The sequence below is a fragment of the Labrus mixtus genome, chromosome 2 (assembly GCF_963584025.1).
Source record: "Labrus mixtus chromosome 2, fLabMix1.1, whole genome shotgun sequence".
NCBI lineage: Eukaryota > Metazoa > Chordata > Actinopteri > Labriformes > Labridae > Labrus > Labrus mixtus.
In genome coordinates this window covers 20,270,410-20,296,975 of record NC_083613.1, presented here as the reverse complement: position 1 = coordinate 20,296,975, position 26,566 = coordinate 20,270,410, and the positions used below count along the sequence as shown (strand labels likewise).

General features: G+C 41.1%; 1 protein-coding gene across 1 annotated transcript in view; it reads left to right on the top strand.

Moving 5' to 3' along the window:
• The first annotated feature begins 19,640 nt into the window (after window positions 1-19,640).
• Window positions 19,641-26,566, top strand: part of myo15ab (myosin XVAb) — a 50,443-nt gene continuing 43,517 nt past the window's right edge. Inside the window, 9 exon segments of the mRNA XM_061027210.1 lie at window positions 19,641-19,961; window positions 20,087-20,206; window positions 21,894-22,091; window positions 22,262-22,503; window positions 23,414-23,807; window positions 24,119-24,201; window positions 24,542-24,605; window positions 24,722-24,831; window positions 25,587-25,661. Of these exon segments, the coding sequence (XP_060883193.1) occupies window positions 19,641-19,961; window positions 20,087-20,206; window positions 21,894-22,091; window positions 22,262-22,503; window positions 23,414-23,807; window positions 24,119-24,201; window positions 24,542-24,605; window positions 24,722-24,831; window positions 25,587-25,661 (1,607 nt within the window).

Genomic DNA, 26,566 nt, shown 5'->3' with positions numbered 1-26,566 from the left:
CACGTCCAGGACCGCCTGACTCTGGTAATAAAACCAGAGCAAAAGAAGCAGAAAGCCACATTGTTTTCATTCTAAATTCAAATTCTTTCTGGATACAGTTCAAATTGAACACACAAAAAAGATACACTTATCTCTGCCTTAACATCAGCACCACCGTGTTACAAAGTTGAGGATGACCTGAGAGAAAAGGCAAGAAGGGCTTTTTACGCCATTAAAGGAACATCAAATAAGACATCCCAGTTCAAATCTGCCTTTAAATATTGGACTTGGCCATGGAACCCATTTCTCTTTATGGTTGCGAGGTCAGAGGTCTGTGGCAAATCAAGATTTTATAAAATGAGACAACCATCATATATTTCAAGTTGGACTGTGTTCACATTGCGGGTAAAAGTGACTCAGATCTGTTTTTTTATGACAATGTAAACACCATAAGTCACATGAAATCTGATGTTTTCAAATCAGAGTTGGGCCACTTTTTGTATGTGGTTCCCACAGGAGTCTAATACAGACCACATTTAAAAAATAAGGGGAACAGCCAAACAAAGAAAAGTCTGAATTGAGCATTGAGGCTTGTAGTGTGAATACAGCCTAATTGTCTCTCACAGAAAGCAGTGTGCTTCAACCTGCTATGTAATCTTTTGTGACACAATGCACGCAGACGCCCTCAAGCCCATATTAACCGTCCTTACAGCACACCATAAGAACAACAAAAAAGCGGTTACAGACTGTCACTCTGCAAGCTATATTACACACACACACACACACACACACACACACACACACACACACACACAAAGTGTACTTAGTGAGATATGCGTTCTTATTTCCTGTTCATTTATATATTTTCTGGTGCAAAATATACATTGTTGTTGATTTTACTTGAATGAATGTCTTTGCTATGTGAATGTGGAAGTGTGAATGTCATTCACATTTTATACTCGTTTCAATAAGGGCTTTCTATTTCTAGTTAGTTGGAAGTGATTGCTGACACATGCCTCATGTCTGGTTTTTAAAGATGAGGGTGGCATTTGATGGAGTGGGTATTAGGAAATTTGTGTAAGCCTACTTTTGTTTTAATATGTTAAGAGCCTGGATTTAGTTTAAATCAATAATCTTACTTAGTGCCCTTTCAGCACATTTTTATATGCAGCCTTGGAAGTGCCAAATTGTTAGTGGGCATTTTAACAAATTGAAGACAAATGGGAATAAAACTTTTTTAGAATAATTCCAACTACTCAAAAGTAATTTCAGTATTTTTTTTCCTAATGTCTGACCTATACAATTATAGTTAAATTTGTGATAAACATGCCAAAATGTTATACTCTGACACTTTTGTCCTGCTCTCACCGTTGGTAAACTCTCTCTTTAACTATGTTCATACTGTACATACACACAGAGGGAATACACACAGCAGTATAGTAATAAGTAGTGCTGGTTCAATTGAAAAGCAAGATCTTAGGTCATCAGCACAAAACCTTCTGTCACTGTCTAGATCGAGGACAAGGTGCAATGGGGATCGGGCCTTTTCTATTGCAGGAACAAAACTATGGAACTCTTTGCCCCCAGACATCCGTCTCTCTCCCACTATTGGTGTTTTTAAAACTCGCCTTAAACATATTTTTACTCAATTGCTTTTAATGTTCAGTAACCCGCTTTTTTTTTCTTTTTTTAATTGTTGTTATTCTTGTCTGTTGCTTTTTAATGCTTTGTTTCTGCAATGTTCAGCACTTTGTATCAATCAATGTTGTGTTTAAAGTGCTATATAAATAAAGTTGATTTGATTTGATTTGATATTCAGGAATTTGTGTTTGCAGGTGTGTGTGACCAAGTTGAAGGTGTCACACCTAAATACGGTGAACTCACTCCAGCTGTGTCTTGACTTTTCTCCGATTTTCCTCCAGCTGCTTCTGGAAACACCTCATCATTTACTTGTCTCACAGTGGGGGCTGTGAAAAAGACAGAGTGTAGTGAAAGTGTAAATAGCTTTGCTAAATTCTTATCCTAATCAATCATGCAGTGTAGTGTATGTGTGCGTAATTAGCCCAAAAAGAAATGCATGTGGTGGCTCCCTCTTCTCTGTATCCTTTCTAGTGATTGTTATGGCCTGTATATTTCTGACACTCAGAGGCGTAGGTGGACTGACCCTTAAGAGTGGCCAACTGGGACCTGTGGGCCAGTAGTGAGCAGAAAGAGACCCGTGCCTTCACCAGAGATGACACATATGGGGGGAGTGTGTGTGTGTGTGTGTGTGTGTGTGTGTGTGTGCATGTGTGTTTCGTGTCTGTAAAACAGAATATAATGAATAACTAGTGAATATGAAACAGTAAAACAAGAAGCAAAGTGCAACCAAGCAATAGACTTAATAGTGGTGCTACAGTTTTTCAGTGATGCACAGCAACAGCCTTGTATAAATATTAATATTCTGCGATTGGTACAACAGCAACCTCATCTGACTTCTTTTTTTTTAGATTTTTTTTTAGGCTCTCGCCTTTACTTAAATAGGACAGTGGATCGAGTAGGACATCTGGAGAGAGTGGGGAATGACGTGCTGGACCGGAGCAACAGGTTGGACTTAAACCAGTGCCTCCTGCTTGGAGGACGCCAGTCGCCTTATATAGTATGTACATACCTCACCACTCGGCCATCAGCATCCCATTATCCATTTTTTGTCCCACCCCTTTTTGCAATACTAACCAAGATGCCCAAGTTCACGGAGCTATGCAAACAGTGCCTGCATGTACTAGGATGCATTGCCTATGACTAGCCATTTGTTTTCCTCTGCTGGATGCAACATACTTTGATGTAACCTTATCTACCAATAAGACTGAGAATCAATGTAGACATTTGTCACAGAAGCAGCTACCGGTAAATGGACTCGAGCCATTCTTAGATTCTGTTCTTACACTTGTGCTTTCTGGCTGTGACATGACAAAATTTCTTCCATGAAAACACCTGAAAAAAAAAAAAAGGCGTAATTGACTCTGACCCCTTCTAGTTTTTTTTTGTTTTTTTTTACTTTTGGCTTCCTTCCTGGTCCCTTGGTTCTGTTTGCCTCCGCTGACTGCCTACCTGTTTCCGACCATGCTGCTTTTTCATAACTCCCACCTACTGATTCTGCCTGTGGGTCTCACTCCAGAATTGTTGCAGTGATATGTAAATTTTAAAGCTGCAATATTGTCTCAAAATGGGGTGAACAATATACTTTGTCTGACATTGTACTTCATAGTGATTCATGCATCTTCTGCTGTGATTTTATGTACAGCCATTCCTCTCCTTAAGTGTCCATTAGGAAGGACTCAGACTACAGGGGTTTTAAAATCCTCACCAATTAAAAGAAAAATCAAGGGAAAAAGGAGAAACTTCACAGATATTCTCGTCTCTAATCTCAACCATGAGCACGCTGCAAGACATGAATATCATTAGAGAGTATTCAAGTTATTAAGCCAGAGGGGCAACATATCATCTCACGTGATAAAGTATGACCTCGAGATGTAAACAAAACAGAGGCTACAATCTGCTGTAGAGATGCTTTTCAGTCAGTCAAAAATAAATCAGAATGCTTAACAGTTCTTGATGAGAGCATTTTAGAGGAGACACAATCAACACAGGTTCTTCGGTGAAAAATGAAGAGATTGAACCTGTCTGTTTTCTGATGCTAACAAACATTAGGCTCAGGGCCAGCATGTTTATTGTTGCTTGGAAACACCATCAGTGGTAATGTCTCCCTATCTCAATCTCTCACATTGGCTCTTTTGGTGTTTCTAAGACAGTAATGACATCATTTCCCCGGTTTTAAATTCTTAGTTAAAAATTGTTTGAAATGATTTGGAAGATTAAAGATTGGAACTGTAGAACCTTCACATTACCGCATAATCAAGGCTGACCACTGATATTGACCAAGGGCAAAAATCATATTACTTCAATGATTTTATGGAGGGAAAATAGGAATCAACTGTCAGCAAACCTGTACCCCATTACCACATCAGCCCAACATTTGAAACTACTAAGTAAGTCTCAAATATTCCACATTTTCCACTGCAGCCTTGTTTTCTGCATCTACCAGCCTGTGTTGGTGCCTTTGAACCCAGCTAGTTTTTTGGTATCTTGGCTGCCTGCCCGATACCCTCTGGTCTTGTTTGCCTCTGCCGCATGCCTACCTGTTGATGACCTATATTCTCCCTTCTGACTAGTAGAGGCTGCTTTTGCACTATCACTCCTACCTGGTGATCTTGCTTCTGGGTCTCAATCCAGTACTGGAACAATGGTAACCTAAATTTCAAAGCACCAAATTTTCCAAAGAATAAAGAGGAACAGAGCAAAGAAACCATGCCAGCAAAGGCTAGAGTAGAGTCTAAGAATGTACTGTTAGAGTGATATCTATAACCATTTACCATCTCGCTTCATATCAGGGTCTCAGTCATTTTGACAGTAGGCTAAGTTAGTTGACCAAGTCGTCGATCTCCCCTGCTGTGTCCTCCTGTTTTTTAGGGACTGATTTTCAATCTTTATTCAACCCGGTGTTGTGGACTATGGAATAAATATCTCCTGGCTATTGCATTACTTAAGTTAACATTAAATTAAATTTCATTGGAGGTATTTTTTAAACTGAACTTGTTTGGCTATGTGTGGTAGTTGCAGCTCTTACAGAGTTAAGTAGGATCTTATAAAGAGCACCGGAGGGTAGCATTCTTTTTCTCCTGTTTTACTGCAGGCTGTTAGGTTAAATACTAAATAATCCAAACTCATCCAAATGGTAAATTTCACATTAAAATGCATTACCCATCAGGGTCATTAGAATGGCAAATGTATTCTAAGTGTTCTATTTTAAGGAAATACATTTTGCAATATTCCTTGTAGACAATACTTTGCTTCAGTGTTTCTAGAGTGTGAGTAGACGAGTATGAGGTTACTGCATGTCTGGTATGGTCAGCCCTTCAGAATGGAAAGCATCAGTATGCACAGAGCGAGGCAGAGGGATTATAAATTACAGCTGTACACCGTCCCCATAATAAGTATAATGTGAATAAATGTCTCAAATTGCAGCACAATTAGTTAAACAACCAAGTGTGCCAAGTCTGGGATCGCAGGTGTCACCACTGCAGCATGTCTCTGTATGTATGTCTTACAGGCTTATGAGATGCATTACCTTTCATGTTAACTGTTTCATTGTTTGTGCATACCAGGACAGATGTTATCTCTATGCTCTCAAATACTCCAGTGTGGAATTGATCTAAAGCAGCACTAAGCAAAGTCCTCACTCTGCTGTGTTTTCAAAACACCCCGGAGGAAAAGATGTTAAATTCTTTAAGCTGTATCATTATGTTTAGTAGCCATTTAAAGTGATTCTCCCACACACTGAATGTAGCCTGGTAGATTACAGACTGAATATACCCTTGGTTAGATTCAGAATGCTGAATGTTTCACTGTTGTCGATTTAGTACAGATGAAAGAAAAGCACTGCCTCTGAGATTTATTTGCATTTTATCTGTGTATTCAATGTGTCAAATCTCATCCAGTGAGGTGAGCCTTACATTGAATAAAAAGCCAATTTACACAGGGATATCACCTCAATGTTGCTGTAAATATTGCTGTCATGTCCTGTAAAGATACTCTCCTGCCCTCTGTATATGATAAAGATTCCTTGTGCCTAATGTCAAGACAATGTGAGTGATAATCTTGTCTATTCCCTGGAGCCTGCAGTACCTTGATCTGAAACTGCTGTGAACTTAAAGCCTTATAAACCTGAAATATTCAGGATATTGAAAACGAGAATTCAAACAAAAGACAATGTTTTGTTCCAGCTTCATGAAAGAGTCACAAGTTTCTGATAAGACAAAGTCTTTGGGTTCTGAACTTTAGGTTACACAAAAGAGTCAATTTTGAGCTTGATTGGTGTCATTATGAATTGACAAAAGGAAATCTAGAGGCAGAGTTCTGATTTTCAATTTAATAATGATTTAGGATTCATTTGCGAAAAAAACACCTCTATCATAAGGCTTTCAGTGTCTTACTCCAGAGTATATAATGTTGAACAACTACTGCCTTACACTTCACCGAGACTCCTGAAGTACTCTGTATATGGCCTGCTGGTGAGCCCTCATTCAGGACTGAAAACACATGGGGACTGTGACTTTGCTTTGAGTCCCAGAATGTGGAACAGGCCCCCCTATGGGAGTCAGGTTAGCAAACTCTCATGGGTGCTTCCAGTCACAGCTGAGGATCCATCTTTTTAGTGTTTTTGTCCTGGAGTCAATTATAATATGGGATATCTCTAACTGATTTAGATTTGTTGGTGTGTTTAGTTTCCTGTTGTGATTTCAATCACTGTAATACCCAGGCATTTGCTAGGTATGACTAAAAAGAAGAATTGTTTTGCTCCAGTTAATGTCGCCCTTGAGCACCAGCATGAATCCAAAACAAACTGCTGTTTGGTGAGACCTCCGCTATTCTGAACCCTCCGCTCTCCTCCAGCGGCACACCTCCAACCCCGCTCTACCTGTTCGCACACAATTAAAAACAGAGCGAAGTTATTTTCAGTGTGCCACAGTATTTTGATTTCATTTTCGTGGTTTGTTCCTGCTACTGTGTGCACCTGAGAACGTGTTTAGACTGTGCACAGGGCACCCTTTTGGCCCTCTCTACCTTTGTTCGCCCTGAAGGAGTTATCAATTAGAACGCACCATAATTAAGCACCATTAGCGCATGCGGCGGACAAAATTGTCCTTTGCTCGAGCTGTAATTGCCTGTGGCCTGCATTGTTGTGTAAGCAGACTATTGTTACCACACTTTGCTTTACTCATAGTTTGTATTGTGCATAAATTGACACAGAGTGACCATGATCTAAAGACACTTAGGTGACATCCAAATAAGCAGTGAGTAAACTATTTTATTCTTCTTTTCTCTAGTCCTTGACTAAAAATAGCTTTGTACGCAATGTAAACATGATGTAAACACGGCCCAACAGCGGTACAGCTGGCGGGACTTCCGCGTCTCACTCATTGTAGACAGTCATAGGATATACTTGATTTCTGCTGTAATTATGTTTAATTAATTACTTCATCCTTAACCTTATTTTTTCTAATAATCAAATGTTAAAAAAAATAAAAAAATTTGGTTTCTTATGCCTTTATTTAGCTAGGGCATGGATAGAGTCAGAAACCAGAGATGAGAGATTGGGGAATGACATGCAGGAAAGGAGATGTAGGTACAAGATGAACCGGGGCCATCCACTTACGAGGAAAAGAGCCTCTGTACGAGGTACATGTAAACTAAATGCTACTGTACGCCAATCGGCGCAACTTCCAGGTGTTTTGATGTTCAGATAAAGGCAGTTGAGTGTGTTTTTTTTTGCAACACAAAAGCGGCAATGCAAGCTGTTGAGGAAATTACTAACACTTGACTTCACACAGTAATGATTCAGTGGACTCAGATGGCTTACGTTGAAGAAAGTAATATATAAGATGAATACTCATGAGGAGATTGACTTAACAGCACACCTTGCTAACTCAATTCTGCCAGACCCTCAATCAAGGCTTTGCCTATATCCAAAAGATGTTATTGATGTCGGGGTCATATTGACCCACCTAAACTAGTCTGTGATGTCTAGTACAATTTGGAGCAGACACTGAGTCTACCAAACATCAGATATGAGAGAAACCCTTGACACATTAAGCTTTCCTTGGTCATCTAGTCACAGCTGAACTCTATCAGCTCTGACTGACAACAGGAACAGTAAACAAAATAATGTCTGTACATTTAGGTCTAAATAGGTACAGAAATTCCACCACACAAACCACTTGAATATGTTGTGTGTCCAAGATTGTTATCATGTTTCATGATTTATATTTTGTATATCGCCTTCCTGATATTTTATTTATAGAGGAGGTGTATTATACTGGACCAGAATAAAAGATATGATATATTTTCCAATGCATCCAGTTTGTCTTCTTGTTTTACTTTTTGGATTAATGTCTTCCATTAAATAGCTCTTTGAGGCTCTGTGCAACTTTACCCAATGCAAATATTTGACTTCTCTCTCCTGGACAGTTCCTGTAACATATCATGAAAGTCCTAAAATACACTCTGGCACTGAACATTCCTATAATAATATTCTACTATGCAGCTTCTTATCCTCTTTAAACACCATTCCTGTCATTCTCTGATAAATAATCCAAACACACAAACATGTACACAGAACAACCAATTTGGGAACACTCACCTTTGCTTTATTTATCTTGGTGAGAGAGTGGTGACTGTGGATGCTGCAGGCAAGCTCCATGCTTGTACCTTTGCTGCGCTGTTTGGACAGCATAATCTTGACTGTGTATGAAAGACAGATGCATTTTGTGAGTAGCTGGAAAATAGTCACTGTAGTTTTTGAGTGCAACATAAGACAGGTGTATCTAAGAACAGGCAGGGGTTCAACATGTGATTCAAGGATGCTTGAGCAGCAGCAGGGATTATTTGAAACTGATGGATACACAGCGGGATTCTTGCAACTCCAACAGCATCACTATCCTCCACTCGCCGGCCTACACAGGTGGAGCCTCCATAAAGTGGATATGGATGGATGTACCCTGCTGTTTTCCTATCTTTCCAACACTCTATCCATTAACTTCTCTTTTTATCCATCTATGCATTTTAATTTTCCCTTTAGCTCTCTTTAACAGTCAGACAAAGACAAACATACGCAGATCTTACTCTTTCCCAGTGGGAGCTTTCCACAGTCACCCTCTGACCGGCTGCAGAGACAGTGTGTCTCTGAGCAGCTGTTTCCCGCTCTAGACTCAGCTGACTCCTTCAGGAGGAAAACTAATGTTGGTGATCTGCTCACTGATCTGTTGCCTGCTGTCAGACCAGCAGCACCTGGTATTGGGATAAGCTCACGACTACGGTAAATCAATTTGAAATTAAGCATTTTTGCTCTGTTTCCATTGTACCAGGATTTGCAGTTTTGTTATCAGTTTAATTCAACATTTTAACCTTTGTTTTACAAATCTCTAACATTTTTCTTTTCTGATTCTGTTTCTCAAGTTAAACTATTCCTGCTTTTATAGAAGCATCACCGTCTTCCTGGAAAAAATATATTTTGCTGTTATCTTATTTTCTGCCTATATAAAGCCATTACTTGCTTCAGAGTCCAGAGCTGGACAGGTCCCTTGGAACATGTCAAGTATTATAGATATTTACTGTTGCACGGCCCTAAACTAACTGATGTTAGAGGGCAACGATTTCGAACAGACGCTCCTAGTTTCCAACACCACCTTCAGAAAACCCAAATCATTCAGGGAATACTTGTGTCTAGAAAATCTAATAGCTTCTACCCTGTTGCTCTGAACAAGAACAGCAGAACCACAGAGAAAGACACAGTAATACACAACAGAACCAGCTGTTATAACAGTCCGTCATACAGGATGCCACTATTAATTTAACCCAGGGGTTCTATACCGTTTAGGCTTACCACGGATGGCATAACTTATTATCTGTGACCATAAAAGAGATTTTTTTTTTCTACAATAAAGATGAAGAAAATTGAAACTGTTATTTTAAAGAAATAACAAAAAGGCAAAGTCTGGCAGAAAGGTGCTATTCTGGTTACGGACTCTATTAAAGATGAATCCATTATTTTATTCTCAATTACCTTTTGAGTAAAAAAAAAAAGAAGGAGAGAAAAAGACTGGCCGTGAATATGGGTTTTTTAATAGCACATTCATTTTATTTGATAAAGGAGTGTTTTAAATAACATTGTAATGGACAATATTTTTGTCTCATGTTACATAATTAAGTGGTGTAGGCTGCTTTGGTTAGAAATCAAGCTGTTAGAATGGAGACTGACCTCGACTTTGCCTGCCAGCTGCAGGATGTCAACACTAAATAAAGCCTCTTGACCCAAACCAGAGCTAATTTGCCTATTGGTGGAAATCTACGTGTATCACTGTTTTAGGAACAGTGCTAAAAATAGCCCATACATGGCCAAAAGCTTATTTTTTCTGAAGAACCAGCATGGTTTTGCATCGTGGCTCTCAACGGTAGGTTCAATATCAAAGCCAAAACCTGCTTGGGAACGTGCGACCAGCAGCAGTAGGTCATGTGGGGGAGACGGCAAGGTCGTCTGGGTTTTAAAGTCAATCCAGTGGAGACGCAGCAGCTTCTGGCTCTGTGCTGTTTGCTGTCAGCCGGGTCCATCTGGCGGGCAACAGAAGGACTGCTCATTTGGAGACACACTTACTCTGTTTTCATTGTAGCGCTCACCTTCGTCTGTTATGCTCCATTTACCCCTTGAGCCATGACACACTTTCTAACCGTGTTCAGTCCGGATGAGAGGAAATGTTTCATAGCCCAACCCTTATAGACTCATCCTCCAGACAACACCTGTGTTTACTGCGCAGGCCCTTTGGCGGCGCTGGGGAGCTGAGATGGGGCAAACCTGGGGCTGGATTGTTTAAAGCAGGTATCCAATTTTGACGCCATTGAAACAACACCTTATGGTATGCCTACTACATGAATACGAGATAACAATTTCAAGGACTATGACTAAAATGTAAGTTACAATGAAAGCAGTGCATGTTTAATGAACGACACAAATGCATAGAAAAAGTACAAAGCAACTAAGACCAACAATCACTAGCCTAATCAACGTCGCAACAAAAAGCATTTGTGGATATAAAAGAACACTCCAGTTCAGCAACAATGACTGTGGTGCTTTCATGGTTGAGCTTTTACTATTATTATTATTATTATTATACAGCTAAAGCATATTCGTACATTCGCCCGATGTAAACAGCGCATGACAGAAGCTTATGTTAGGCTTTCTTTCTATTTAATGAAACATGTGCAGACAGTCATCTTCTGCAAGTTATCCTCATCGTCTTCATTATCTTTCATCAGAGGCAAAACAATCACGCTAGCTTTCTCATTACTGAAATTGGCAAACTGTGATTGTTACTACATCATTGCTCCTCGTTTAACAAAAGTAACCCGGTGACTACAGTATCGGCGAATCTGCGGGCAAGCCTAGCTCGGTTCAACAGGTCGTGTGTCCCGGAATGTCATTAAGTAGCCTATATGAAGATGGGAAAATAGCCTAGTTAGTATCTTATCATAACATAACTTAACATATTTTAAAATATAGGTCAGAGCAAATACTTAATGTAGTAGGCCTTTATACTACGATTAGCCTATATTAGGCTGCATATTCAATTAATCAATTATTCAACATGTTCAATTAATTCAATTAATTTTTCATTGTATTGAGGGAGGGGGAACCGCTTTTCGACGACGTTTCCAGTTTTGTAAAAAAAGAAAAAAAAAAAACTTTCTTCATAACGCAAACTAATTTATGTTCAAACCGTCAAGACAAACAAGTGAAGGCTTAAAGTTAACATGTGAATGATTATGTCTCCACTATATCCTTCTTTTACCGGCTTGTTTATTTTTGCTACCACTACTCAGTTAAAGATATCACCGTGTAGGCCTACAACCGATATCGCCCACCCGCGGTGCTCATCACTTCTCCCCGGAGTGTGAGGAACTCAAGCCCCCCGGCCGGTCACCACAGAATAGCGGTCGTTAAATATTAATTCTCCGTTCCCCCGTGGCACACTTTACCCTGACCGACCCATGCTGCTTTTTGCCCGGCGTTTGAAGCGGACATAAGACACTGTGTTGGCCGTGAAGATAGAGACAGTTTCAAATGAAATTGGTTTAGAGTTTTCTGTTTATTTTTTCCTCACATTTCATTTTGACCGACAAGAGGATGGAGAAACGTGACTACGGAACCTCGGTGACGTGAGCAACTCCCGTGTTTTGGTGATCCGAAGGAAAGGTAAGGTTTGTCGGTGCACCCACCCCTTTTCCTCCACATTCCTCACTCAAACAGTTCAGACGTAGGCTATGTTTGCCTTCAAGCTTATTGCAGGTTATTCTACCTGTGTCTTGCAAGATAAATGTTTATCCCGGACTCAGTGCAAGCTACCTGATCTTCACACCATTCACCAAATGCTACACTGCTACACTATACACTGTTAAAAGTGTTCAGGTATTTGCTTTGTGTTATGCATGCTTTACACTTCCCACAGGCAGACGTTACCTGATATAACCAACTTCTAACTTTTAGGAGTGCTGCAGGTGTTGTACTGGTCCACTAGATAGCAGCAAATTGCTGTGTGTGTGTTTGTGTGTGCGTGCCTGTCTGCGTGCATGTGTGCCTGCTTTCGAGCATGAGAATGTGTGTGTAAAGTGACAAAGATGGTCTAGGGCTCCCCCTCAGGGCCTAAATGATTTTGATGGGCTTCATCAAGTCCACCTTTATCATAAGTCTGCTTGTGTCTCCCCGGGCATGTATCCCAGTTCCTCTTTGTTGTCTCTCTTCTCTACAAATTCTATCAAAAGATGGGGGACCACATGCCAGCAGCTTTTGCTTTGGGATGAGGGAGAGTGAGAGTGGCTGCAACCAAAGAGCTTTTCACGTTTGATTGGTTCTTTTTATTCTGCATCAAAGGCAGATGTAAGAGTAGAGACAAATCAGAGGAAATCCTGCAAAATACACTCTTTTCTTCATTTGTTTCCGTCTTCTTAAAGCACCCATGGACGTACTATAACTCGGCCCAAACACACTGTGCATACCTGCACAAACATACACTGCATTTGCTCTCAGCTGCTTGGTAATGATCAGATAGACTTACACACTAAGACCAAAAGATCAGGATCTGGCAACCCAACACCTACACCCTGTAACAGGACAGATCTGGCAATCCGACTCCTTCCTTCTGGAAGAGGAATAATTTGGTTGATGGCACTAATAATCACAGCCCTGTTACCGATCCTTCACTGGCAGCGTGTGTTTGTTGAGAGAGTCAGTACTCTGTTATTGATACCTAAGTGAAGACAAGACATGACATAACTAACAGGTGGGTGTTTCTTTTGTCTCTGCTTCTTCTACTTACGTTACGTATGCGGATTTGGATTGCTGGCTGCTTGCTTTGGCTCATGCTGACACTGATGCTGTTTCAAAATAATATTTGAATGATGTGTCACCTTTCATCGTTCATACATTGTAGTATATGTCACTCTGGAAAAAGAAGAGTGAGATTCAATTTTGTAAAGGTGAATTTTAAACTTTTCCAATGCATACGTACTTTAAAAAAATAATTTATGCAGAAATTAAAGGTAGATAAAGATTGGACATTTCATCGATTTGATGACATGTAACCTAGTCACATTTATTTTCTGCATCCAATGTCTGTCTCTCTTTCTTTCTTTCTTTCTCGCTCTCTCTCTTTCTTTCTCTCTCTCTCTCTCTCTCTACCTTTTGTATTATTTATGCCCCGCCCCCTCAGCCGCTTCGAGCTCTCTAGTTTCACTTGTAGAGCCAGATGACAAATTAAGACTCCTTCTACGACCTGCCACAAGGTACTCCTCAAATGCACGGAAACTTACACATATGTACTACACACATGCAAACACACGCGCGCGCACACACACACACACAAATGTGCAGCTCATTTGCCCTTCTCTCTTTCACCCTCACACACACATACTTAATCTCTCTCTCTCTCTCTCTCTCTCTCTCTCTCTCTCACACACACACACACACACATACAGTACACACACATACACAATATGTAACACACTCTGAGGAGGGCAGCGAGGACAAAGTGCTATGCTGAGTGAGGGAATGTGTTGTAGTGAGAAACAGAGGACGGAGTAGGTCAAAGGAAGAACTTAGTGTGACCTAAAGACTTTATCCTGGAGTCTTTTTTTTGTTTGCTTTTTCCCTTTTTTGTAACCTGCATAAGAAGAGAACTCCTGCAAGGAAAAAAAAGGAATTGAAGACTGCAGAGATTCTTGCAGCCACTACACTTGCTCTTCTGTACTGTTTGTCATTGAATGAGGAGGTGACTATGATGGAAAGCTGTCTTGATGAATAAGTGTGCTGATAATACCAAAATAGTTTGTGTTTTACTGCAACTACAAGATGGACTATATAGAGAGTAGAGCTTTAGTTGTAATGATAAATGCATGTTTTGTTTGTGTGCTTTAATGATTATATGCAGTTTTACAGAGTGCCTCAGGGATCACACTGTGTGGGAATTAGTAAAACCAACAGTAGGATAAGCTTAATCATAGAGCCAGTGCTGCACACTAATGCTTATAGAAAGTGTTTAGGGCTCTGTCACATTTAAACTTTTTACCTTAAGGCTAACAATAGAGCTTTACACTGATACAACTATTGACAAGTGTGATAGGGTTTTGAGAGACACAGTTCAGGAACTCTGAGTAGTGTTTTGAGTTCTACAGAAGGGTTTGGAGTTTAAAATGTGACTGAAGTTATGTGAATCCAATGTTTCATGATTTCACGATTCATGTTTGTAAACCAAGCATTTGTATAGACAGCTGAAACAGAGTCAGTGAAGCCTCTGTAAAATAGAGTTATAACCTAAGTAGAACGTTTACTTACTTCCAGATTACCAGATTTTATTCTGTGTAAGGAAGTGTTTGTATGTACAGTATATGTCTTTTTGTTAAGGGTAAGAGTTTGCTGAAATTGAGATGTGTTTGTCTGTACAGGTGCCTTCATGGGGAACAGACTTGAGCAGTGTGGAACTGCTTTGGCCAGGTGGCCCTGTCCCCATACAGATACTGAACCAACCTATAGTGCCGGCATAAGGTATACCAGGCATATTTAAACCAAGGAAACTTAATAAGGTCAGACTCTCATATTTTCTATACATATCTCATCAAAAAGTATTTTCTATGAGATTAACATAAACTAGCCCTCAATTATTGACTTTCATAAATTTGTGTATTTCTGGTTTTTGAATGTTTACAGCATTGCATCACGAAGGGGGCTCATGGTGTACTTCTAGCCACTCTTTAAAATGCCTAGCAAGAAAGACACCAAGAAGGACACAAAGAAGGGTGGAAAACCTGAACCAGATAAAAAGAAAGAGGAAGAGAAGAAAGGGAAAGATGACAAAAAGGGAGGAAAAGAAGACAAAAAAGCCGGCAAGGATGATAAGAAAGGTGGAAAAGATGACAAGAAAGGGGGAAAGGATGATAAGAAAGGAGGGAAGAAGGGAAAGGAGGAGCCACCTAAGGGGAAAGATGATAAGAAAAAAGGAAAAGACAAAGGGAAAGGGAAAAAAGTTGAGTCTGAGGAGGAAGAGGATGAGCTTCTGAGTGATGAAGAGGAAGAAGAAGAAGACGATTTCAGTGAAGAGGAAGAAGAAGAGGAAGACTCAGAAGATGACAGAAAAGCTAAGGGTCGAGGGGGCAAAGGAGCTAAGGGAAGGAAAGGGGGGAAGTCTAGAACTGGGGGATACTCCGAAGAGGAGGAAGATGAAGAAGAGGAGGAGGATGAATATGATGAGGATTATGGCAAATCCAAAAAGAAAGGTAAAGACCACCATAAAGGAGGAAAGCATGATGCTGATGCAAAGAAGAAAGGAAAAAAGAAGGCGGAAGTACCACAGATTCCAGTTAAAGAAATTCCAAGGAAAGGTCTTAAGAACATGTCCAGGATGTTTATGAAGTTTTCTGGCTTCAAGAGGCGAAGAAACAGCAGGAAGAAGCTGAAAAGTACATCACGTTTGTTTCTGGGTCTGGGAAAGAGAAAGTTCCGCCTTGCTAAGAAGAAACGCCGCAAGTCCATGCTAAAGAACACCTCTCGATTCATGATGAGATTCAAGGCCAGCAAAAAGATAAAAAAAGAGAAAGAGGCCAAAGAGAAGGCAGCAGCAAGTGGTGGGAAAAAGCCAAGCTATATGCTACTACGTCTTGGAGGAAGAAGAGACTCAAATGAGAAGAAGGGGGGCTTCTTTAAAGGCTTATTTAGGAAAAAGGATGGTGATGAGCCGACGGACGACTTCAAGAACAGAAGTGCGTTGTTGGGTAAGGTTGCAGCAGCAACTAACTGGCTGACCAAGCGCTTCCTGTCCACTAAAATGCAAGGAAATGCGGGACGCAATGGTGGACGTAGGGCACATACAAGACAAGCAAGCTCTAGAAGTAATCTCTTGGGTTATCATAACAATGGTTATGAGCATGGGGAGGAGGCTTATGGATACGATCAGGGACATTCATTACGACAAGGTTATGGAGGCTACAACGATGGCTATGGTGGGTATGTAGACGAGGCAACTGCTGCATATGGAAGCCAGGGTCAATTTGGTTACTATGACAATGTAGCAGGGGGAGTGGACTATCAAGACCTGGGTTACTACGAAGAAGAAGGACTCTATGATCCAAATTCAGAATATTATGAAGGTGGTCTTTACGATGAGGGCATGGGGGACTACCATGACCCATACTCCTCTGCCCAAGTACACTATAACAACCAGGAAGCAGATTACTATGATTACCAGCATCAGCAAGCCATGTATGGTGCTGAGGGTCTGGACTACTATTCCCTGATGGGTGAGGGCCATATGTATGGAGGAGAGGAAGATGGATTTCTTGACCCTCATGCTCAGGGTTACTATGACGCAAACAGCCAAGGGCTTTACTATGATGGAAAAGGGGGTTATTACGACAATGGACAGACAGGTTATTTTGAGAACCCTTACACAGAAACTACTGGAATGCAAGGAGGATTTCCAACAGACTACCAACTCGGGTGTAGTGATGCTGGCATGCCTTACCAAGACTTCAGCTCACAGCAGGCCATTGGAATCCCACAAGGAGGGCAGCAGGTGTTTGGCTTTGGGGTGCAAGGGATGGGTCAGGTACAGGGCATGTATGGGGACCAGTTTGCAGACCAGTTGGATCAATTTAGGGATGATACTGGGGGAGTTCAGGGAGGGGAGATGACTTTTAGAGTCCCTAGACCTCAAGTGCGCCTATTTGGGAAAGAGCGTCTAGATGTGCCCCTTCCTCCTCCACCTACTTTGCCACCTGATCCAGAATTTGAAGACATGTCAGATATCCAGTATGAAGACCAGATTCCTCTTGCACAAGGGCAACTTGGGGATATAATGTCAATACATCAACAGATGGGTGTGCCACCACAACAACAAATGATGATGTCTCCTCAACAACAAATGATGACGTCTTCTCAACAACACACTATGTTTCTCCCACATGAACAAATGATGATTCCCCCACAGATGTCACCACAGCAACATATGTTAACACAGCATCAGATGATGTTACAACAAGAACAGAGTATGTCCCCTCAAATTATGCCATTGCAGACTCTGTCCCAACAGCAACAATTGATGCTACCACAGCATCAAATGATGCACCAGCCCATGATGTCACCACAGCAACAGACAATATCACAACAAATGATGTCACCACAGGAGCAGATGATGATGGCACAGCAACAGGCCTTTCCCCCACAAATGAATCCACCACAGGTAATTCTAGCTCTGTTGTATCATTGAATTTGCATGACCTGACTCTTCAGTAGCAATTATTTACAGAAAGGAAACTTAATCTACTTTTAACCTTAGTCAGTTGTAATGTTGGATGAGTTGAATATGTACTTAAGAGAGCAAACTTGCACCTTCCCCTGAACTTGCTTTGTGTTTGGGAAATTTAAAAATGTAGGGCAAAACATGAGTGACAGTAGTACTCCATTGTATAACAGAATACATGTATATTCTATAACTAAACTGCTGTATTCGACATAGGATCATTTTAGAAAAAAATATTTATAGAACGCTCCCTGAGGTTTAAAGAAGTTAAAGCTTTTTTAATTTTTTTGTTCTTTCTAGCAGCAAATGCTGACAGACCCAATGATGAATTCCCAGCAACCGGCTTACAGCCCAGGTTTGATCCCTACTCCAACTGCAATGATTATTAAGCAAGCGGGTATGTCTCCCCTTGCTGGGCGGCGCATGCAACCTTCTCCAACTCCGTCTCGCCGCTCTGTTTTGATGGCCTCCCCACAGTTACAGCACCATCCCTCTGCCATTGCATCCCCCTTGCCTTCTCCAATACTTCCACAAAGACATAGCCCTTCCCCACAACCATCTATGAGAAGTGGGTTCATTAATGCCCAAAGACCCCCTTCTGTTATGTCAAGACGGCTCCCACCTCCTCACTCTCCCATGGCCTCACCCGTTTCCCATCCAAGAATGCAATCTCAAAGATCGCCATCTCCACTTGCCCGAAGACGCTCACCCCCTCACTCCCCCCATGCATCCATGATCCGGCGAAGTCCTCCACCATCACCAAGGACATCAATGAGACAACGCTCTCCTCCTCCCTCACCCCGTGCTTCAATTAGAAGAAGAAGTCCACCGCCCTCTCCCACTCCAACCCGTAGCCCATTTGGAGTGAGAAAGGTACCAGGGCCAACCTCCCCTCCCTTATCCCCTGGTCATGCATCTCCCCGTCTTTCTCCACATCTTAGTAGAAGACAGTCCCCCTCTCCTTCCAAAACTCTTCGCAGTGCATCCCCAGCAGGTCCTCGGTCTTCTCCTACTCTCTCTCGGCGCTCAACAAGATTGCTAAGGGACCCCACACCATTGGCTCGGCCTAGGATGGGGGGAAATGTTCCCTTAGGAACGGTCAGACCCTCTCCTATGGGTCTACGAGGGCGACCAGTTCCCCCACCAACCCAAAATGTGCGTCCATTTCGTAACTCCTCCATTCGAAGCAATAGATCTTCTGTTCTCACTATAGACTCCTCTCTCCTTTCCTCCCCCTTTCACTCACCACATATGGTCCACCGTGTTCCCCTGGGTAGGAGAGAATCTGGCCGGTTTGCTCCTCGCCCAGTGGCTCGAGGTCGGCCCCTGACCGCACAGCAGTCTATAGGAAGGATGCCTCCCGCCTCTCCACAGCTCTCCCTGAAACACATGCCACACCCTGCATCCCCAATCTTCTCTCCTCAACTTTCTCGCCAGTCCTCTCCCCTACTGTCGCCTCGAGTTGCCCATTCACCTATTTATGCACCAGAAACATATGCACCTGGCCCATATGCAGATTCCTACTCTGACCAGCCACAGCAGTTCAGTGTCCCTTCTTCTCAGATGTTATCTGGTGCTTTACAAAACCAGGCCATTCGACAGGCCTCTTTTGCTTTGCCTCTCGGTCCACAGCCAACCCAGATGGTAGGCATAGGTGAGATGGCTGCCGAATATGGAGAACCTTATGCTCCCTCATCACCAATGCTTTCTCATGCAATGCAAAACCAAGCTATTCGGGATGCTTCATATGTTTCTGCATTGCAGAGACCAATGTCTCCTTATGAGCAGCCGATGGCTCGTTCATCTCCAATGTTGTCTGAAGCTCTTCAAAATCAAACTATACATGATGCATCATATGTTTCTCCTTTACAAAGACCAATGTCCCCTTATGAGCAGCCAATGCCCCCTTCTTCCCCTATGCTGTCTGGGGCTCTGCAAAATCAGGCAGTGAGAGATGCCTCCTATCTGTCTCCTTTTCAACGGCCTCAGTCCCCATATACAGCATCTGTGCCTTCATCCCCAATACTCTCTGGAGCCATGAGACATGGTGAGGCCCTGAGAGGTGTTGCTTCTTATCAGACTCCAATGCTCCGTTCACCATATGGACCAACCATTGTTACTCCATATGATTATATTTCTGAACCTGGCCCAGCCCCACTGCTTTATGATGCACTTCAAAATCGGTCTGGATTGCACAATGTCTCACACTTAAGATCGCCTATGATGGGACGCCGTAACCCCTATGAACCAGCTGGCCCTCAGCTCCACCACGCTCTTCAACAAAACCCAAATCTTCGCCAAGCATCTTATCAGACACCTATGCAACTCAGACGATCCCCATATAGACCCCAGCCACCTTCTTCACCAATGTTAGGAAGGGCCCTGCAAAACCCGCAGATGATGCAGGCATCTTACCGTCTGCCAGATGGAACCTTGGTGTCACCATACCTAGAAACACCTTCCTCCCCAATGCTCGGACATGCCTTGCAAAACCAACAAGTCCGTGGAGCCTCGTACACCTTGCCTGATGGATCAGTAATCAGGGTAGGTACAAAATGAACATTTCAAAATGAATACAACCTGACATAAACGTTCGTTCTCATGTAGATACCAAAACATGACTTTTTTTATGACTGCTCTATTTTCCTATACCACTCCAACCTTCACAGGACCCACGTGTACCCCAGAAGCCCATGTCTCCTAACCTCTCAAAAGCTCTACAGAACCAGGATCTCAGGCGTGCTACATACACCCTCCCTGATGGCACCATTATCGACCCTAGACAACAAGTAACCAAATACTCATCCTTTACTTGAATGTACCTACTTTTGATACTATTTATCTATCCATTGTTTAGAATGTCTAATCTGATGGTTTTTCTTTTGCCTGTTTTTTTTGCTTGGCTGTTTCTGATTATAAAGCAACCCATCTCCCCAAACCTGGCTAAGGCTCTAAACAATGCAGCACTACGTGAAGCCTCCTATTCTCTACCTGATGGTACCATTGTGATTGATCCAAAGAAACCAAAGTCCCCAAACCTTTCAGCGGCACTGCAAAACCCTTACCTTAAGAGTGCATCTTACACTTTACCAGATGGTACAATCATCATTGATCCACGGAAACCTGTCTCTCCTGACCTCTCCAGTGCCCTTCAAAACTCTGCTCTGCGCAATGCCTCCTTCACACTTCCAGAAGGGGTTCAAGATCCAAATACACCAATTTCACCAAACCTTGCTAAGGTTAGCTATGATACAGACTCTATGTGTTCTCTGTTTCACCCTTGCTTTTCAAGTATCTGCTATAGTGCCTGTCCTTATGTTCACTTCTCCCTTCTTATCTACACGATTGAACATGTGTAGAGGTGCACAGGTGTAAGAATGTTCATAGGCGACTAAAGTAGATTGTATGCGAACTGAATTCAAACTATTGGAGTTGTCTAAAGTTAAGAAAACATTCAGAAACACACATACAATTAAGCATAATTTGTTAACATGGCTACACAGAGGACCACTGTGTCTACGGGGAAAGAAGATCAATTTGTTTGCTGACTGTGGGTATTGATCGCAGTGCTAGTACTGCCAGCCTTCAGTCCTTCTGCTAGGGTAACGTCCACTTGCCTGGGCTGAATATGGTAACACATTGCTCCAATTGAGTAGTTATATGCCGTTTTAAACTGACACAGCCTGCAATACACTTTATCTCTGTCTAGATACCATCCATCCCCTATGCTGGTCTACATCAGGGTAGTATATCTTTATTGCAGTATGGTAGTAGCCACTAGAAGGGGCTAAAGCCCTGGCTAATGACACAATCATCGACTGACATTGCAGGCCTGAATTGATAAAAATCGTAATAATTAGATTAACTGACCAGTAATTCAGGTAATGATTAGCAAAGGTAATTCTTTAGTCTGCTAATAGCACACATTCCTTACAAGAGTTCTAACATTAATTCATGTCTTGTTTGCATATTATTGCTAATTAATTATACAAAGTTGAGTTTTTCTCATAATTGTTGAATTGTACTTGTTGAACCTCTCATACAGACCCATGGGTGTCAGACGCATAAAACAGTGGTTTGGACAATTTAATGGGGGGGGTCTAGCACTTTTCTTACCAAACAGTGAGCCTGCTGTCAGTCAGAGACTTTGTAAGTAAACAAAACTAGGCTATGAGCTACGGATGAACCATTCTCCAACATCTAAATAGATGTGGAGCTTGTCTTTCATGGCAACAGTAAAACGTGGTCTGGAGTTTCATTGATTTATGCATTTTATCAGTTAGAAAGTGGATTGAATTTGCCTGAAGGTGCTCTGAAATAGTGCAGTTTGGAGCAACAAAAGCCCTATGTTTATGACTTCTTAAAAGTGAGGAGGTCCAAATGAATGATTTAAAAAAAAGTGGGTGGGACCTGTCCCACAATGACTTTTACACCCATGTGCTGACCTGAAATTAAACAAGCTGTTGTAATCCTTAGGCTCTCAATAACGCAGCACTGAAAGGAGCTTCTTACACCCTCCCAGATGGAACTATTATAGTAGACCCAAGGAAGCCCAAAAGCCCCAACTTAACCGCTGCCCTGCAGAATCCTTATCTAAAGGGTGTCTCTTACACACTGCCAGATGGAACCATCATCATTGACCCACGAAAACCAACTGCCCCTGACCTATCTAAAGTATGTACTTTTAATATTGACTTTAATAATGTGGCCTGCTGTACTTGTTTGTTTAAAAATAACATAACCATGAAGCAATTTCACACTTTTAAGTTGTTCATTGCTAATAATTAGCTAAATTTAGAAAAGTCTTATTTTGGATGATAACATCCTGTTGTCTTGCTCCACAGGCTCTTGCAAATGAGAACCTTCGCAATGCTTCATTCCAGCTCTCTGATGGTTCCTTGGTTATTCCAGGCCAGAAGCCATCCACTCCTAACCTTACCGCTGCCCTGAGGCACAACCAGGCAATGCGGTCTACAGGACTTTATAATCTGTCACAGAATTCTGTATTCTCTGGTGCCCCAAAACCATCCACTCCAAACATTAGCCGTGTACTGAAGAAAGACGACTTTCAAGGTGTCCAGTTCAGGTAGGAAACCACAATGTGCCTTATTAAAGGAAACCAGGGCAGAGAATGACCTTATTGTCTTGTCTAGGTGTGGCACAGAATTACCTCTTGAGAAATCAAGCTGCAAGCTAGACATTAACATTTAACCAAGGGTGAATGAAACAATAGCCCCATCTGACCAAAATGTTCCAATGGGTCCAGAAACTAAATTCAATAGCAGACTAGGAACTAAAACTCCCTTTTGCATTCACTTTCTCCTTACATTACTTCTCTGTTTTACCTTTCTTGAAGGCAGCTTCATCTGTTGCTCATCCACCTGTGCTCTCAGGTCTTTGACATTCTGGCTTTATCTCTGTTTTTAACTAGATGTTAAGGCAGCAACTAGGGTTGTTTTCAATATGAGAGAACATCAAAAAATGCCCACTACCCCCTAATATCAATGCCAGAGTTTTGATAGTCATTTGTCAATGAAACATTACACATTTTCCCCAAACTTTATTACAGACTCAAAGTCCAGATTAAAGTCAACACACAACATCACAACACATAGAAATATTACAAAAGCACAATAAAGGTTCATAATTTATATACAACATGTAAAAATATGAATATAAATAACTATAGACTTAAAAGAGGCATCTGCACCAAATTTTTCGAACTGGAACTGGTAGCAAACAACACTGTATCTGATGTTGGAAGTGTCAAGTTGGCTAATAACTTTATTGACAAGGTTTTTTACGACAACTTGGAGATCTCACTTGCACTGCACCATCTAGGTTTCTTTAGTTATATTCTCAAAGCATCAGTGTTGCTACGTTTAGCCTCTGGAAATAATTTTATGATAAAGACAAAATCAATGTCAATGTAAAACATTGTTATCAATGTTGTACAAACTTGTGCTTATTTTTAAAAATAATTATTTGTTCCACAGGTTGCCAGATGGCTCTCTTCTCACCCGTCGGTTCCACAACCCAAGCCTGTCTAATGCCATCCAAAACCAGCAGCTTCGCTATGCCTCATACAGGGTGCCAATAGGCTTGCAGGGAGAGGATAATCGCTATGCTGTGGTTCCACCCTATGGGCCTAGCTCAGGACACTGGGCTAGGAATGCTTGTGGTGGAGGGGAAGGAGGGGAAGATGTTTGGGCAGCTGAGAGGGTTTTACCACACGGGACGGTTCAGAATCTGTCAAAGTGGTCCATGTACAGAGAAGATGGGGTGTTGGAAGGATATTCACCTACACCTCGAGGTGTGGATGGACAGCCTCTGGACACAAACTGGACTCCTGAGAGAGAGAGAGTACCTGGTCAAAGCTGGTATGACAAGGTACCAAAGTTAATGAATTCTTATTTTTCACGTGTCTTAAAAGGTTGCCTTAACTATCTCTTCCTTTGAATACGAACATACAATATAGATGCTGGATTGCTCACACAAATGTTCAAGTACAGTTTACGAACAAGAAAATTAGAGTTTCTGCATTTTGAAATCAGCTGTGGATCAAGTGATTACAAGCTTTGACATTGTTGCGTGACAGTGTTGGATTAATTACAAGCCATTATTTGTGTCTGTCTATCTGTCTGTCTGTGTGTGTGTGTGTGTGTGTGTGTGTGTGTGTGTGTGTGTGTGTGTGTGTTCAGATCTACTCTATCCTTAGCATGCCCACAACAGGCCACAGGGTGAAAAACTGGGCAGAGGGAATGGAGGACATGACACAGCTGCCGTAAGCCAGATCCAGTATTAACAAACAGCCTCACAGCTCATTCATTCATGGCACACTCTTACAAGCATACAACAGCCCAGCTCATTTCAATGCATACTAAGTCAATGCAGGCTAAATATTACACTGTTTGTATGTGTTTTTGGCCCATTTTCATGTCTTTCCAGAAATGCTCCTAAGTGGGGAAAAACACACTTCCTTTGACAATCCATAATTTTAGCAGGTTTTCAAAGGGAAAATGAAAAAGTTAAATTAAATGTCATGTGAACATGTGGACCGTACTTCGGTGTGACAATATGTGCTCTATACATGTAAGTTAAATTTCCTCTGTGTTTAATTTCAGTGAGCTGAATGAGACCACAGTTCTGATGAACCTGAAGAAGCGTTACGACCAGGAACTTGTATATGTATGGCTAATTTCAAATCAAATTAAGCAAATTAAATAGCTAATATCGTCAAATGTTGTGAATGCTTATTTTCTCTCATTTAAAAAAATGTGTTTCTCTTTTTTTCATCCACACAGACTTATATCGGCAGCATCTTGGTGTCTGTGAATCCCTACAAGCTGCTGAACATTTATGGCACAGACATGGTGCTTCAGTACGAGGGCCACGGCCTGAGTGACAACCCTCCGTAAGACCCAGGAGTGTGTGTGTATTGGTGTGTGTGTGTGTGTGTGTGTGTGTGTGTGTGTGTGTGTGTGCGTGTGTGCGTGTTTGACCTTGGCAATCTGTGCATGAACTAACACCTCCAGCAAGTTTTGGTCCATGCATTGGGAACAGAACTCAGTTTTCTCTCTTTCTTATGAGAGAGAAAGGAAAAGTTAGTGTTTTTTTATTCAGAGAACGTACTTTAAAATAATTTAACATAAAACATGCTTTTAACATTTTGATTTTTTTTAATGGACCACTTATTCGAAAACAAATTTTATATCCATATAATTTTTGTTGAGACTATTTGTATTTGAAAAACAATTCAGTCCCAATGTGGAGCAAACGCAGCCTTTGTGTGGGCACTAGTTTTATTGATTTCTTTTACTTTTAGAAAGGATACACCAAGAAAACTCTCTAACCTTTATCTATAACCTTTAAGTCTTTTCTTTGTGTGTTCATCTGTGGGATGGTTCTGTGGTACCTCATCGGTCTACATGTGTGGAAAGCTGTGCTCTTAGATACAGTTTGGTCGTTAAAAAAGGTGTAAATGTCAGCACTCTCAGGTGTTCGTAAGAGGCTCCTATTACACTGCTGTTGGTCTGTTGCCAAGGGAGAGTTTGGTTATGGATTTCACTGCCACTTCACACACAGGAAAACACACACACACAAAAAAAAACACAACCAATGAGCTTCAATGTTTTAATATATTCTGAAATGTATTCTTTTGTGTTTCAGTCATCTTTTTGCCATTGCTAATCTCTCATATACTACCATGATGGATGCCAAAAAGGATCAGTGTATTGTGATCAGGTATGAAATCTTGTAACTGTTGAAGATTGTATCATTTTTGTAGAATAAGGCCTTCAAATTAAAGTTTGTTTTAACTATTTGGAATTGTTCTAAACAACAACAAGGGGTGGAAATCGCCAGTTAACTCACAATTTGATGCAGTGCACTGCTATACGATACAGTGCGTGGTCCACAAAAAAGATAATATCATGTTACATGTATTGCAAGAGAATCATACGATGACACTTCACAACATCTTATTAAATGAAGACTTTTAAATGCAGTTTAAGTGCAGAATGTATATATTTATTCACTGCAATTTAGGTTTAGTTTCACCTATTATCATTCATTATACTTGAACTTCTTTTTTTTTAACTCTCTTCTATTGCATTTTCTCAAACATTTTACACACACGCAAAAAATGAAGCAAAATTAGAAACAAATAAAATAACAGCACTGTTGGAGTTTACACATCTTATTTTTACAGTCACAAACATATCTTTGTCTATCCACTAAAATTTTCACTACTGGTGTCATTTCTCTGGGATCTATACATCGTCCATTTTTCCCACTTTTATTCAAATTGTTCACCTTGTGTTCTCAAAATAAGTGTTAGCTTATATTTAGCAAATATTTGAACTTCTTTTTAATGCTGTCCAGTATTTAAATTAAAAACAATTTTGAAAGCAGCAATGCAATACTTGTATTACTGAGTCAGGATGCTTTGTTGGGAAATCGATATTTTGGCAGACCCCGACTTTCAGATGTCCTTAAAAGTGAAATGCTAATTAAGTGTTTTAGACTCATTTCTGCTCTTGATTGAATTTATTTAAGATGTAACCTCCCCTTTAGGAGTAATTTCAAAATAGTATAAGGATGGATTTGATTTGAAATGTTAAACTGATGATGTAAAAAAGGATGAGAGA